The 15080-nt window shown below is 35.4% G+C and overlaps 1 protein-coding gene, 1 non-coding gene and 1 pseudogene across 2 annotated transcripts; all 3 read left to right on the top strand.

The window, feature by feature from the left end:
• The first annotated feature begins 1264 nt into the window (after positions 1 to 1264).
• Positions 1265 to 2065, top strand: LOC146908128 (cytochrome b561 and DOMON domain-containing protein At5g48750 pseudogene; annotated as a pseudogene).
• A 2173-nt stretch (positions 2066 to 4238) lies between these two features.
• LOC146908127 (uncharacterized) lies at positions 4239 to 5475 on the top strand. Its single transcript, XM_085723506.1, has one exon. The coding sequence runs from the start codon at positions 4239 to 4241 to the stop codon at positions 5463 to 5465; it is 1227 nt and encodes a 408-aa protein (XP_085579632.1). The 3' UTR covers positions 5466 to 5475.
• Positions 5476 to 14448: 8973 nt separating this feature from the next.
• LOC146908126 (small nucleolar RNA R71) lies at positions 14449 to 14555 on the top strand. The gene has a single exon (XR_015020840.1). It is a non-coding gene; the product is annotated as a small nucleolar RNA R71 (small nucleolar RNA).
• The last annotated feature ends 525 nt before the right edge of the window (positions 14556 to 15080 follow it).

Raw genomic sequence — 15080 nt, 5'->3', positions numbered from 1 at the left:
AAGATATAATATATTATCCTCAACCATATTCCTAAACAAAAATCCTACGTCGCTATCGTCACAAATAAGCCAAGTCACATAGCTTGCCGTTTTCCACATGTCTTCATCTTTATTTGCTCCCAGGTCCATGCAAGACATCTGAGCAAATATGTGACGTGTATACCGATTTTCTCACCTTCTTGCGTTTTTCTCACCTTAAGTCTTTAATGAATTGGTTGCTACTTGCTACTGATTTTTAATGTCAAGGCCAAGATGCATTCATGCTCTGGATTAATTAGACTTCTTCAGGGCTTTAAGCTTATTTACGCCTCAAAATGCAAGCATTTGGAGATTCATGTCAAATACCATCCACTTTACATTTGGCATAAGTATTTTTATTTATTTTGTTATTGAAGAATGGCTAGAAGCCTTTTATTTCTTTTTTCTTTTCCATTTTGTTTAAGAACCTATATTTTATTTCTTTCTTCAAAGCATGCAGCGTTGATCCCATACAAAGGGACTTAGTCAAGGTTTGGATGTGTCTATACTGAAATCACCGCCAACAGTTCTTTCTTTATGAATTTACAAATAGAGGGATAATGCACTAATGTGAGTTTTAATGGAAATTATTTGTGTTTGTTTACTCTATTTCCCCCACTATAGTGTGGTATTCCTCTTGGGTCCTACTTCGATTCTATAATTGGATCATAAAGCAACTGGGTCATACTCGTAATTTCTATTACTGATTATTCTTGTTTCTCAACATACACCTCATGACACTCCAATGCAACTAAATTCTCAAGTCTATGAAAAAACTATATGTAGTTGTCATTAATATAGAAAACAACAACAAAAACAAAAAGTCTAATAAAGTTATTCAAGAGAAAATTGTGGGATGCTACAGCTCGTATTTACATCAATAACAATAATAATAATGACAAAACAATTTGTTTTTAACTCAATATTTAGCATTACTTCTTAAAAGATAAACATGTCACAACAACCTATATATATATATATATATATATATATATATATATATATATATATATATATATATATATATATATATATATATATATTCCTATGAATATGGAAAATGTATGGATATTCCTTGTGTTTAGATCAATAATAAAAACAATAATGACAGTACAATTTGTTTTTAACTCAATTTTAGCCTTACGTTTGAAAAGATAAATAAGTCACAACAACCTACATAAAACTATAAATATGATAAATGTAATCAAACATAATATTCAAAAAGAATTCGATAACTTCTTAAACCATGGATTCCTTTCGAAATATTTTATCTTTTCTCACAATTTTCACATCATTTATTAACCCTACAACCCCACAACCATGCAACTCATACATTTTCCCAAACAACCTTAAATATGCGTCATGCAGAGACTTACATGTTTTGGAATCCTCATTGCATTGGAACTATAATCCAACAACTAGTATTTTAGATATTGCATTTAAGAAAAATAATGTAAATTATTCTAGTTGGATTGCTTGGGGCATAAACCCTACCTCAAAGGGTATGGTAGGAACGCAAGCCCTAATCGGTTATCCGGATTCTTTTAATGGATGTTTAAGAGCATATACTGCTTCAATAGAAGCATATGCAATATTACGTGAGGGTAATATTAGTTATCCGGTTTACAATATTTCGGGGATGCATGTAAATAGTAGCATGATGATCTTTGCAATATTGAAACTTCCGCAAAACGTGAGTTTGGTTAATCATGTTTGGCAAGAAGGGTTGGTTTCTGATGGTGGAAGATTGGAACATGCTACGAGTGGACCTAATATTCAAAGTTTTGGAACTTTGGATTTTAAATCAGGGAATATTGTTGCTCAAAATGTTGGTGAAAAATTGAGGTCAAGAATCACGCTATATACATTATTCTTATTTTATTTTTTTTACTTTATAATTTAGGTGATTATCTTTTTCTGTAATTGATGATTTTTTTTTTTTGGTCTTATCTGTAATTGATGATTTAACCTTTGAAAAATGAAGGACTAGTGGAACATCTAACAATGTATGGTTAATTCATCTTAATGAAATACTCATATTGATGAAGGACACTATCTCTTTAAATCCAACATGAGTTTGATGTATCAAAATCGAATCAAGTTAATGAATTTTATGCACAATGAAATCTTTATTTTTTGGTCTTTCTCTTTTTAGCATTTTTGGGATCAAGGTGACAAAGTAGGATAGAAAACTTTGTGGAAGTCTCTCATTTACATGAAATTGATCAAACATAATCCGAACTTCATGTTTCACAAGATACGAAAACTCTTTGAAGAAAGCAAAATTAAATCCATCTGGCCCCAGACTCTAGTTACCATCATTGTTTTCACCACCAATTCAATTTCCAACATAGTAAAATTATCCACCAAGGCTAACTTTCCATCCTCGAAAAAAGTAGAAAAGGTTACCCTATCCAAAGTGGGCCACAACCACGGTGTGCCCGCCACTTGATTAGAAAAATAATCCATCACTGCCCGCCTAACCTCGGTTGGAGACTCCACCCAAACACCCTCCACCCAAACATAGTATAATTAATTCATTCTTCTGAAACAAGAATTCTATCAATCCAACTCATTTCACGACCATTTGAATGATACCAAGTGAACCTCCTCCAAATCGCACTAACATCCTCAAGCTCCAATTGTCTCAATAAAATAGTAAAAAGATTCATTTCCAAAATATGAGCCGAGGACATTTCCTTATTAACCCCCCTTCTCTCCTCCAGACCACTAACCACATTAAAATATCCTAAAAAGCACCAAACTTCCTCGCCAAACGTAGCCTTAAGCACCAATAAGCTCTCCCACAACCTCCTCTTATCCGAAATATTACATTTCAAATATATATTATCAATAAAATAACTTTTTCAAGGCTACATCATTCCAAACAAACTCCTACAAAACCTTCACCTACCACCGTAAAGATAAGATTTGAAGTAGACTTTCGCCACAACGAGATAATACCACCATGATTCCACACTGATGGATAAAACACCCAATCACAATCATCATTACCCCAAAGACTATAACACAACGCATCTGAAATAACCTACCTCTTTATTTCATAAATTGCAAAAAAATCAATTTTTTGACGAGCCACCAACTCCTTGATCCTTCTTCTCTTCGCCATACTCCCCAATCCTCTATTATTAAAAGAGGACACTATCATTGGATAACCTTTGCCACCTCCCTTGGAACACTAACCACCCTATCATGCCCTTCGACATCAACCAACCTCTTACCATTGATAAAAAAAAGTGGACATAATTTGATAGTTATTTTAGGATTTTACGTTATATTTACTATAAAATAGATTTAAGTACAAATAATAAGGGGGTTCAGTAAAAAATAATAAGGGGATGCTTATAAACAAAAGTGGGGTATGACTTTAAGTACAAATAGTAAGGGGTTCTGTCAAAAAATAATAATAAGGGGATGTTTATAAACAAAAATGGGGTATGACTAACGGATCGCATAAAACAATCGGGTCTTTTTTCTGTAAAAAAAAAAACGGGTCTCTTTTATTTATAATAGAGTTTATAAAAGAGAAAATATAGTGTGAGAAAATATAGTGTGAAAGTCTAAGCGTATCAACCATATATATCAAGGGTTTCTCAAAATCAGCAAATCAAGGGTTATTCAATTCCGAATTTTCGGATTGATAGTGGAGCTACTCGAACGTCCTATATCTTGTGAGTTTTTATGTTACTTTCTGGCATATAGTTGTTAGGGTTTATCAGTTTTTTTCTTTGTGCATATTCCCTGCTGATTTAGTGTGAGTGTTATGTTTATGTGCACGTCTCTAGTTTTTCTTTGTGCAAATCTGATTTCATTGTGTATGTTTATGAGAAACAATCAATTACAATAGAAACAATATATTGTACACTACGAAAAATCTTACTTTAATTTTTATTTGTGAAAAGTATTTTATTATCTTGTTATAAGTGTAACAGAAAAGCGGTTAGTGTCCGTCTATTCCATAGTTTCTATAACATTATTTATACTTCTGCTTGTGATTGTTAGGTTTTCAAGAGTCGACGTAGTTGGAATTCCTTTTTATTTTTTATTTTTTTATATCTTGATGTCACTCAAGACACATCAATTAACCATTTATATCGAAATCAAAAGAAACTTATACTTCTTTTATAACACTAATATTTGCAACAAAAAAAAAACACTAATATTTGAAAGTTTCAATGATTATGCAGTGGTTCAGTGAAATGAAAATATATGAGATGGAAGAAAACAACATATTGACAAAACCACCCGACGATGTGTTGGAATTGATTATGAAGCTTTTGCCTCTTAAAGATTGCCTTGGATTAAAGGCACTATGCCGTTCTTGTAGGAAAATAGTTTCTAATTTCATTGAAAACAAGCGTTGCTGCCATTTACCAGAACCACCACTAGTTTTCCTAAAATCAAAAAAATCATTGTTATTTTACAGCTTGAGTACACAAAGTGTACATCAGCTTAGAACACAACTATTAGGGCTCACTAATAAATTAGTTGGCTCCGTTGAAGGTTGGTTGATTGTGAGCGATTATTCTGAAAATGGTTTTACAAAATTTTTCTTTTTGAATCCAGTGACAGATGTTAGAATCACAATACCATCAAAGTTGTATTTTCCGTCTTCCATCCAAGGTGATGCAATGTTATATGTGAGAAAAATGGTGGCCTCTTCCAAACCAAATTGTGATGGTTCTGATTGTTATTTAGTGGGTCTTTTGAGTGATTTTTGTCACATCGTAATTTATAAACTATTTGAAAAGTCATGGACTATAGTTGAGTCAGATAAGGATTCAGGGACTTATTTTACGGACATAGAAATTATTGGTAGAAAATTATATGTAATCGGCTCATCGTCAGATTCAATATTGGTTTATGATCTCAAAGACCTCAACAATGGACCGCCAAAGGCTAAAGTGTTGATTGAACTTCCAAAAATAAGGCCACAAGAATCAAGTATAATTAGTAACCATTATACAGGTTTTCTAGCTAAAGATGAAGTGTTAAGAGAGTTATACTTCATTTATATGTTTTGTAATGCAGAGTCCGAAAACCATCAAGTTATCTCTGACCGTTTGAAAATATCCACATCATTAGTTAAGCTGCCTCAGGTTACCGGCTTTGAAGTGTACAGGATGGACATGGACAAAGACCCTATCAAGTGGCAGAATGTGAAGCTGGAAGATAGAGTGGCTTTTGTTAGTTGCCTTAAGAGCATGATAATGTCAAGGGATGAACTTAATTGCAATAAAGAGTTAATTAGAGGAAATAGCATCTACTTTGCTCTTACTTTTCCATGTCCTAGAATAAATCCACCGGCAAGTTTCTCAATGGGGATGTTTTGTTTGACCGATAGCAACATGAAGTACTTTTCTGAGGAGACATCAGAGCATGGTGTTGTTTCTTATCCTTTATGGTTTGTACCAAGTTTATGGTAATTCCACTGTCTTGGCACTTACATATGTTTGATTGCTTGGCAATGGTGTCTTCAATCATGTGGTTGGAAAATGCATTCTGCATTGCACCAACCACACTATCCCCTGCCAACCATTTAGCTTTTTTATTCTTTTTCATTCTGTTTAAGGACCCATATTTTTTTGTTAATGACTTTGATTTCTTTCTTTAAAGCATGCGGTGTTGATCTAGGATTTATTCATTGTCGGGATGTGTTAATATTGAAAGCATTGCTAATACATTCTGTCACATGGATTTACTAGTTTAATATTCTTATGTTATTTTCCTTACCATCTATGAATGTTTTGATGACAGTGTGTGTCCACATAAATTGCTTCAAAGATTGTTCCATAAATGGTAACCTATGACTATGTATAAAAGAGCAGTAATACTATGCTTTATCCAAGCAATGTATGCAGTTATTATCTATAGTAATCATATGTAAATATCCAAAGTTTTATGAATGAATTATCAATGATAGTACCACAAATATTTTAAGATAAATTCAATTATTTCAAGATCATTGTTTTCCAGATTCTCTCAAGGTACCCAAAATTTCACTTCAACGCTGATTTTATCATTCCTTCTTACGGATCATCTTGCTAACTTGAGTTCTGACCATCTAAAAACAATTGTTTATGACCAGTTCCCTATTCCCTTGTTCCGTATTTGCACTTTAATGTTTTAGAAATTTCTACTCCAGGTGTTATTTCGATGTAGTTTTTGTTGTTGTTTCCTTTTAGCTGCTTTCTTAAAGAGATATCTTGTTTCGTTTATAATTTTGTAATGTTCTTTTTATGTATAATAGTGTGAGTTGATAATCTGAGATCATATGTGCATTAGACTAATCAAATTCGGGACGTTAGATCATATTATCTGAAGGTTATGTCGGTGAAACAGAGAAATTACATTTTCTAATACACTTGAATAAGAAAAGTTAAACCAGGAAGCCAAATTTACAGAAAGAACAAAATTGCTTAGATGAAGATATGAAGGAGGTAGAAAGAAACCATTCACATGGGACTGATTCATCATTTTCAGTATTCTTCAAGTACAAATATTAGTAGATTTCTTCCAAGGTCATTTGTTGATGAAGCAAAAACTATGGACAATTCTTACTTTTCCATTAGATTCCAATTCCTTTTCAATGAGACTCCAACTGTCTAAAGTAATTCTTTTCAGCAATTTTTTCCTTTTCCAAGGTCAAATAATATCATTTACAGAAGGATACAGCTTAAAATCTTTGAATGATCATCCACGTTCGGCACAATATTCATGACAGAAACATACATCGAAAGACGAAAGTAGCATCCTGAAACAAAATATAATAATAAATGTATATTCTAATTTTTCGTTTTTATGGGAATGTAAAAGTCAAAAACTGTCGTCCATTTAGAATAATTAATTGAGTTTTCTATTAGAATTGAGAAGACACATTCATGTGAATGAGGCCAGTTTACAATCTCAAATTCAAGTTTTGCAATGCAAATACCATGTCCTCTGCTCTTCTTTCTCAATTTTCACTAAATTATTTTTTTGCTCTTGGACAGAAATTTGTGGCTGCTCGTTTACTAATGTGTTGATGCATGATGGATGATCAGGTATACATCATTTCTAGAATATTAAAATCTAAAAACAGCATGCAATTGAAAAACATAAACAAATAGTGACTTATAATAACTCCTCTTTCAACCTGCATTTTTTTTCAAGTTCATCAGAAGCTCGACCTCTGCATCAGCAGCAGTCTCATATCTAGCATCCTCCATTTTCTGCTTGTGGGAATCTATTTTGTTCTAATAATCGGATTCATTTAAGAATCGGTCAAGTACGTTATACACTCAAGAAGATTTACTCATAGTAGATTGCATTAATATGAGCTAGTTGATTTAAAAAGAATTACTTTCATTCAGTGTTATTACTAGTAGATCATGTAAAATAGCAAGAATCAAAAATTCCTCTGTGTGAAATATTGGATAGTGGAAGCTGAAATAAATCAATTATATTAATGAAGAGTATGCAATATACAACTAAAAATTAGCTGCATATACAATTAAGCTTCAAAGAACAAGGCCATTAAAATCAAGTATGATTATCAACCATTGCTCATGTTTTTTAGCTAAAGATGAAGCGTTAGTTAATAGAGTTATACTTCATTTATATGTACACTAATGCAGAGTATGAAACTCAACATGTTGTCTCTGACCATTTGAAATGATCCACATCATTTGTTAAGCCGCCTCAGGTTACCATCTTCACAAGTTTATGCAACTCACACTGTCGCCCAGTTCTCCTCCAACAACGAAGTGTTAAACTACGGTTCCATGTGTTTAAGCAACCTCTAGGATGCCTCCACTAAATATATAATAAGCTACTATCCGCAAATTTTCAAGTACATTATAAATGACTGTAAGAAGAAAAATTCAAGTATTAAAAGAGCATTGTTTTTTCTGATTCTCCCAAGGCACCCAAAATTTCAATTCGGGGTTGATATCCCTCCTTCTTAATAGCTTATTTCTCCTTGTAAAAGTTTATCTCCTTCCATAATTTCATGTCATATGCCCACTTGCACAAGTATTAATTCCAATTTTTCTAATTGGAATTTCGTGTATTGTAAATGTAGATCTCACTGGAATATTCATCATGTTGCTCTATTCCTGGTTTAATCGAGAAAATTGATATGAATATAATTTAAATTGATTTAATTGGTTAAATGGAACTAGTTACAATATAACTAAATCCTTTTTCTCCTAACTCGAGCACTGGTTTCCAAGTCGAAGCCTTCCTAGAATTAGCCCTATCAGAAGGCCTAAATAAACAAAAGACAATTTTCCCAATTTCCATTGAAGAATGAAGCCGCCTCCTCCAAGAATCGTGTTCATTGACCACAAGTTCTGCACGCAAGCCTCTCCTAATAAAAGAGTATCTTCCGCATATTGGAGGTGAGACACCTTCACATTAGAATCAAGAATCGTATACCCTTTAAAAAAACTGAGCTCTATACCACCTTCGACTAAAGCCCCTAAACCCTCCATTACTAACAAAAAGAGAAAAGGTGACAATGGACCCTGATAGGCCAAACCGCAAGTGCACGGTCTATCGAAGTAATAGTAGTAAAAGAGTATCGTTCCGCTAGGGAGTTGTTCAATTCAATTAACTTTAAAATAATGATTAGAGGAGAATAAAGTTTAATAGAAGGAGGTTTGATTGCTGAAGGTAAATAACAATAATAATAAAGAGCCTTGGGATTATTGGGTTGTCATAATAACAAATCTTTCACTAGACAAGACTTTAACTTCTAATTCTATGGTTTACACCGTAATTTCCTAAGACCGGTTTCCCTTTAGCCCCTCACCTTTCCGATGAAAGTCCGGTGAGAGTTTACTTCTAGTAACCAAGCCTATTTCGCTGACTTGATTACTAGAAGATGCTTATAAGGATTGAAACTACTTGTGTCTCAATAATTGCAAAGACTATTTTGCTGCCTTTGCAATTATTGTATAGATTCACTTGTTCCAACATCAAAGCTCCGCTCTCGCTTTATGAATTGATGTTTGGGATGATGGATTAACAATTATCAAACCCTCCACTTTCGCTTCTAGAGTTTGATAATTGTTAATTCATGTTAAAACGGTGAATCTAAATTAGAAATTACGATTACATAGAATTAAGGTTAAAGCTTGGTTTGTTTGGATTATGTCATTAGACTTTCCCAACAATCCCAAGACAAAGAAGTCTACTCACTGATGTTCATCGTAGACATGGGGCAAGAAGAGAGAAAACAATAAATTGCGAGAAAGAAATAAAAGAAAGGAACTTTATTGAAATAATAATACTGAAATATTCTAAGCAAAGGTGAATGTTTATGGTGGAGAGCTACTCTATTTATAGCTTTACAATTGACTTAAAAACTAAGCAACTATAAGGGTAAATCAGTAAAGCTGCAACAGGGTAACTTGGGCTTGAAGAAAAGCAGCAAAAGTAGCTCTGGAGGGTGGCACGGCCGTGCCACATGTTGGCACTGGCCGTGCCAAGCTTCTGACTTGGTAGAGACATATTTTTGTCTCGTATCTTCGTATTTTTGTACTGTATTTGCTCCAGTCCTCTTTCTTTTGCTCCAAGACACCTTCCACCATATATTCGTTCCTAAAATAAAATAAAAAGCAATTTAAAGTAAAATATTCAAAAAGGAAATAAATATGCAATAAAATAAAATCAAATCTTTATAAAACTAAACTAAATAAAGCAAAACTCCCCCACACTTGAATCTTTGCTTGTCCTCAAGCAAAAGGCAATGGACATAGCAGCAACTAAAAGATTAAATCATGGCATCACAATTAAAAACACATGTCTCAAAAGAAAGGTTTTGTTTCAAGTACACTAATCACAATTTCAAACATTCCTCGTGAACCTATTCAACCCAACATCAAGTCTCAAGTGTGTGTGTGTGTGCAGTCCAACCCTTTTCTTGCTCCTGTATAAGACAGATTTTATGAGGAACAGGTTCTATCCTTAATGCTAAAGTAACCGAGAAAAGTCCTTTCTTCATTTCATATAAGAGTGATGGGAATTTAAGTTACAATTAGATTAAATTAACAATTAAGCACAAAAGGGGCTGCAGATGCTTAGGGGCTATCTATCCTCACAGGAAGTCTTTTTGGATGTAATTGTCCTTTCCCCCTAGATTCAAAATCACCCTAAGCAGTGCTGCAAAATCTTCTTTTATTTCATCTCCGCGTAGGAAGTCTTTTTGGATGTAATTGTCCTTTCCCCCTAGCATTGATGAATTTATTTCACTTTAAGTTCAAATTAGGGAGTCACCACCACAATTAGGAAGTTAAGGATTGTCCTTTGCCCCACATGTTGGTGCCATTCTCCCGCCCCATTATAACTTTAACAATTTAAGAAGAATATAACATTGAAGCACAATTGATTAATTTCCCACACAAACTTATACTACTTTTACTCTAAAGACTTTAAAGGGTCTAAGTTAACACTAAAGAAAGAACGTGCTCCTTGAAATACCTATTCATACACTTGCTCAAAGATTGCAACCGGGTGCTTTTCTCATTGGAGAATTTTCACAATAAAACAAGATATGGGTATAGCAAGAACAAAAGAAACACAATAAACTACTTTCATGTACAAGAAACAACCTTTAAAGAAGAGACAAAACAAAAATTTTATGCCATATTTTACATTAAAACAAGCTAATTAACCATGCCTTTTGCTATAAAAACAAATCAAAAGAATAAAGTTCAAGGGAGTTTGGAAACACTACGACTCTAGACACTTTATTAGCCCCCCCCCCCCCCCGCACTTAGGGGAAGCATTGTCCTCAATGATTCAAAAGAAAAAGAAATTAAAAGAGAAGAAAAAGAAGAAGAAGGAGTAGAAGAAGAGTGGGAGAAAGAGAGAAGAGAGAAGGGAAGAGAGGAAGAGGAAAGCTCACAATGTCTATTGAGGTCCATAGGGAGGACCTTGGAGTTGTAGGTGTTGCATCATCCGGCGGAGCATCTCATTGTTTTCTTGTGTTAAGCGGTTGCCCCTTTGAACATCGTTCCTTATTCCGGAGATTTCAACACCTTGTCTTTGTTGCTCGGTGCTCATTCTTTCAATTTCATTGTGAATCCATGCCCATATTTGATCTTCATTAAGCTCACCGGCTTCATGGCCATGGTGTTCCTCATGGTGCAAGTTAGCACCTTTTCCCTCATCATCATCTTGCTCACCAAGAACCTGCACATCATCAACATACAACCAATTTTCTTCCACCTCGGTGGTAGTCCGAGATGGGTTAGGAAGGAAAAACATGATTGGTACATTTAGCTTGAGTTGGTAATGGAGGGGTGGACGATGTTTAATGAAATTCATAGCAATGAGGGTTTCCCGGTTAAGCTTATTATTTCCCTCAATTGGTTTGATCCCCTCATCCTCTCCTACACCAAAACACCTAGCTATGTATGTAATGATGCCTCCCACCACTATGTCTCCCCGACCGACTGGTCTAGTACCTACAAAGTCTAGGCAATCAATCAAATAAAAGCCAGTGTTTACGGGGTGGTTGTAGAGCATTACCCATAACATGAACAACTCATCGGTTCTAGTGTTTCCTAGCTTGGTTCTACCCCAAATAGTGCAAGCCATGACCCTATGAAGGTACCTAAGTACGGGATTGTGAATGTTGCTAGCTTTGTTAGCTCTAGGGACATAGTTGTAAAGGCCGGTGATACGTTTCCAAAAGTCAGCTGGGTCATAGTTATCTGGTTTTAGGCTAGGGTCCCAATGATCATGAATATACCCCTCGTTGACAAAACCTAAGGCTTCGCAAAAGTGCACAAGAGACATATCATAATTAATATTCATTAACCGAAAAAGAAACTCTATGGTTTGGGTTATCAAAATTCAACTTGTCTTTGGTAAAAACAATTGAGCTCAAAAATTCATAAGTGAAACATCATCCTAACTTTCCTATGAACCCCGCATAGGCTTCAACATATCAGTCCGACCTAACTTTCCTATCAACCTAGAAACATCATCTAAAAGCTCTAGCACATCTAAAGTATGAGAGTCAGGATACCGAGAAGGATGCAAAGTTTTAGAGATGAGATTTTTATACCTGTCCCGTTGCTTGTTGTCTAGGAATTGGATTCCATGATTCTTAACTTGTGCTTGCTTCTTTGCGGGAGGACCGGAAGAGCTTGCTGGTTCCTTTCCACTTCTTCTTCTTGAAGCCATTTGACCTTGGTTGTGGTTGGGATGAAGGTTTAGGGTTTGAGGTTGATGTTTTAGTTAGGTTTATGGGTTTAGATGTGGAGATTGGTTAGGATTTATGGAGATAAGGGTTTGGTGAATTATGGGTTTGGGTGGATGAAAGTTGTTTTTGATTGGTGGTTTGTGTTTGGAATGAAGTTTGTGATTGATTGGGTGAAAGAATTGAGTGATTTGGTGGAGTTTTGATTGAGATATGAAGGTTTGAGGTTTGATGGTTATGGAGGTTTAGAGAGAAGTTTTGAAGATGAAAGAGGTTTGTGGTTGTGAATGAGGAAGAAGAAAGAAAATTTTAAAGGTTATAGGGGGCAAGAAGTTGGGCACGACCGTGCCAAGGTTCTAGAGTTTTGCTGCCTTTTGTGTTGTAACATCTGGCACGGCCGTGCCAGCCTTAGCACGGGCCGTGCCAACCTTCTGGTCCTGGGGGCTTCAAATTTTTTAGTTTTTCTCAAATCATACTCGGACAATTACCTACAAAACACTTAAAATAAAGGAAAATAATGCAAATAAATGCGTGGGTTGCCTCCCACGAAGCGCTCATTTAGTGTCATTAGCTTGACGGTTAGAAAGGGACCATAGAATGGATCAAAGATATGATATTCTGTAGATGACGCTATAAAACGTTCTTTCACATTATGATCTTTAAGCATGCAACAAGAGTAAAGAGCGGGGCCTTTCATAACATTTTCCAACTCAAAACCAACCATTGTATCACTCATTTGAAAGACAATCCTACCAAGTTTAACATCTATAAGAGCTCCCGCAGTGGCTAGGAAAGGTCTACCTAGGATGATAGGGACGTCTTCGTCCTCTTTAATGTCAATGACTATGAAATCAGTTTGGATGTATATCCCTTCTATCTTAACAGGTATGTCCTCAACAAATCCTATTGGTTTCATGGTAGAACGATCAGCTAACTTCAACTCTATCTCGGTAGATTTCAACTCTCCTATTCCCATCCGCTTAAAGAGGGACAAAGGTAACAAACTAACGCTAGCTCCTAAGTCACACAATGCATTGTCAATGGTCTCACTCCCAATCATACAAGGTATGGCAAAACCACCTGGATCTCTAAGCTTAGGGGGTGTCTTTTGGATGATTGCACTAGTGTCCTTAGCCAAAGTTATTGTCTCACTATGCTCTATAGCCCTTTTCTTTGAAAAAATTTCTTTTAAAAACTTGGTATATAGAGGCATCCTAGACAAAGCTTCCGCAAATGGGATTTTAATGCAAATTCTTTTAAGAATGTTGACAAACTTATTGTATTGACCCTCTAGTTTAAGCTTAGCAATATTTAACGGGGAGGGAGCTTGGGTCTTATCAAGCAGTTTCTCACTCTCTATCACAGTTTTTTCACCTAAAAGCTTGACATTTTCTTTCTCGATGTTTTGAAACTTAGCAATAGTATCTCCTAACTTACTACCCTCAAAAGATATGACATTAACATGAGCTTTAGGGTTGGCTTCGGTTTGACCAGGAAAGACTCCTGACGCTTGAGAAAGAGTGGACACTTGTTGGGCTATTTTGGAGATTTGTGTTTCAAGCATTTTAGAATGAGTAGAGATAGAATCAACCTTGGTATTGAGCTTGGAAAGAGAATCGTTCAGAAATCCGGTTTGGTTTTTAAGTTCTTGAAGTTGTTTATTTTGGTTGGCAATAGAATTTTCCAACAAAATTTCCAAATTGGATTTCTGACCGAATCTCTGGTTGTTTGCATAACCAGGTGGTGCTACTTGTCCATATGGATTTTGATTTTTGTAAAAATTTTGATTTTGTCTCATCCCTTGGTTGTATTGAGCATAATTCATTTACTCAACACCATTAATAGCACTACCTAGTTGGCAATCAACACCTACATGACCAGTTATACCACAGCTTTCACAAAAAGAAGGAGTAGAAGCAGAATTGATGGCACTAACGTTGAATTTTTCAAATTTCTCCGTTAATGCATCAATTTTAGAAGCAAGGTGGTCATAGTTAGAGACTTCATACATACCTGCCTCCTTTTTGGAGGTTGAAGAACTAGTGATGGTTCTCTCGTCGGTCCATTTGTAATGATTCTGAGCCATGTCTTCAATTAAGGCGTATGCCTCCGTGTAGTTCTTGTTCATTAAAGCTCCACCTGCAGCTGCATCAACAGACATCTTAGTGGTATAAGATAAGCCATTATAAAAGGTGTGGACTATGAGCCAACTCTCTAGACCATGGTGGGGACAAAGTCTAAGCATTTCTTTGAAACGCTCCCACGCATTGTAGAGAGATTCCCCATCTTTTTGATTGAACTGAGTAATTTGGTCCCTAAGTTTAGCAATTTTGGATGGGGGAAAGAATCGGGCAAGGAATGCTTGCCTCATTTGATCCCATGAAGTGGAACCGACTTCGAGGAAATGGAACCAAGCTCTAGCTCTATCCCTTAAGGAAAAGGGAAAGAGATGAAGTCTTACGGCTTCTTGGTTCTCCTTCATGGTTCCGCTAATTCGTAGGAAAATAGAGATGTGAAGATTGGGATCCTTGGTGGGGGATCCCGAAAACTGGTTTTGCTGCACCAAGTTAAGTAGGGCATGCTTAATTTCAAAATTGTCATCCTCAACCGTTGGGTACACAATAATAGCTTGTGGCTCAGCCGTAGACGGCGTTGCACACTCTTTGAGAGTGCGATTGGCCATGGCGGTATTATTTTGTGCCGCTCTCCTCCTTCTATGTAAGAACCTTTCGATCTCGGGTATGAATACCGCTCGATTTCTAGTTCTTCGCATAAAAGGTTGAGAACCCAAGAAGTTAGTGATAACAGAAAATAAAAAAAAATTAAAAAAGGAAAAGAAGAAGAGAGA

The sequence above is a fragment of the Medicago sativa genome, chromosome 7 (genome assembly GCF_051527215.1).
Source record: "Medicago sativa cultivar Bolivia chromosome 7, Bolivia_mono, whole genome shotgun sequence".
Classification (NCBI taxonomy): Eukaryota; Viridiplantae; Streptophyta; class Magnoliopsida; order Fabales; family Fabaceae; genus Medicago; species Medicago sativa.
The sequence above is the reverse complement of the archived record's forward strand: the minus strand, read 5'-3'. Positions and strand labels throughout refer to the sequence as shown.

Coding starts and splice junctions, on each gene's coding strand:
- LOC146908127 (XM_085723506.1), top strand. CDS start 4,239: ATGAAAATATATGAGATGGAAGAAAACAACATATTGACAAAACCACCC.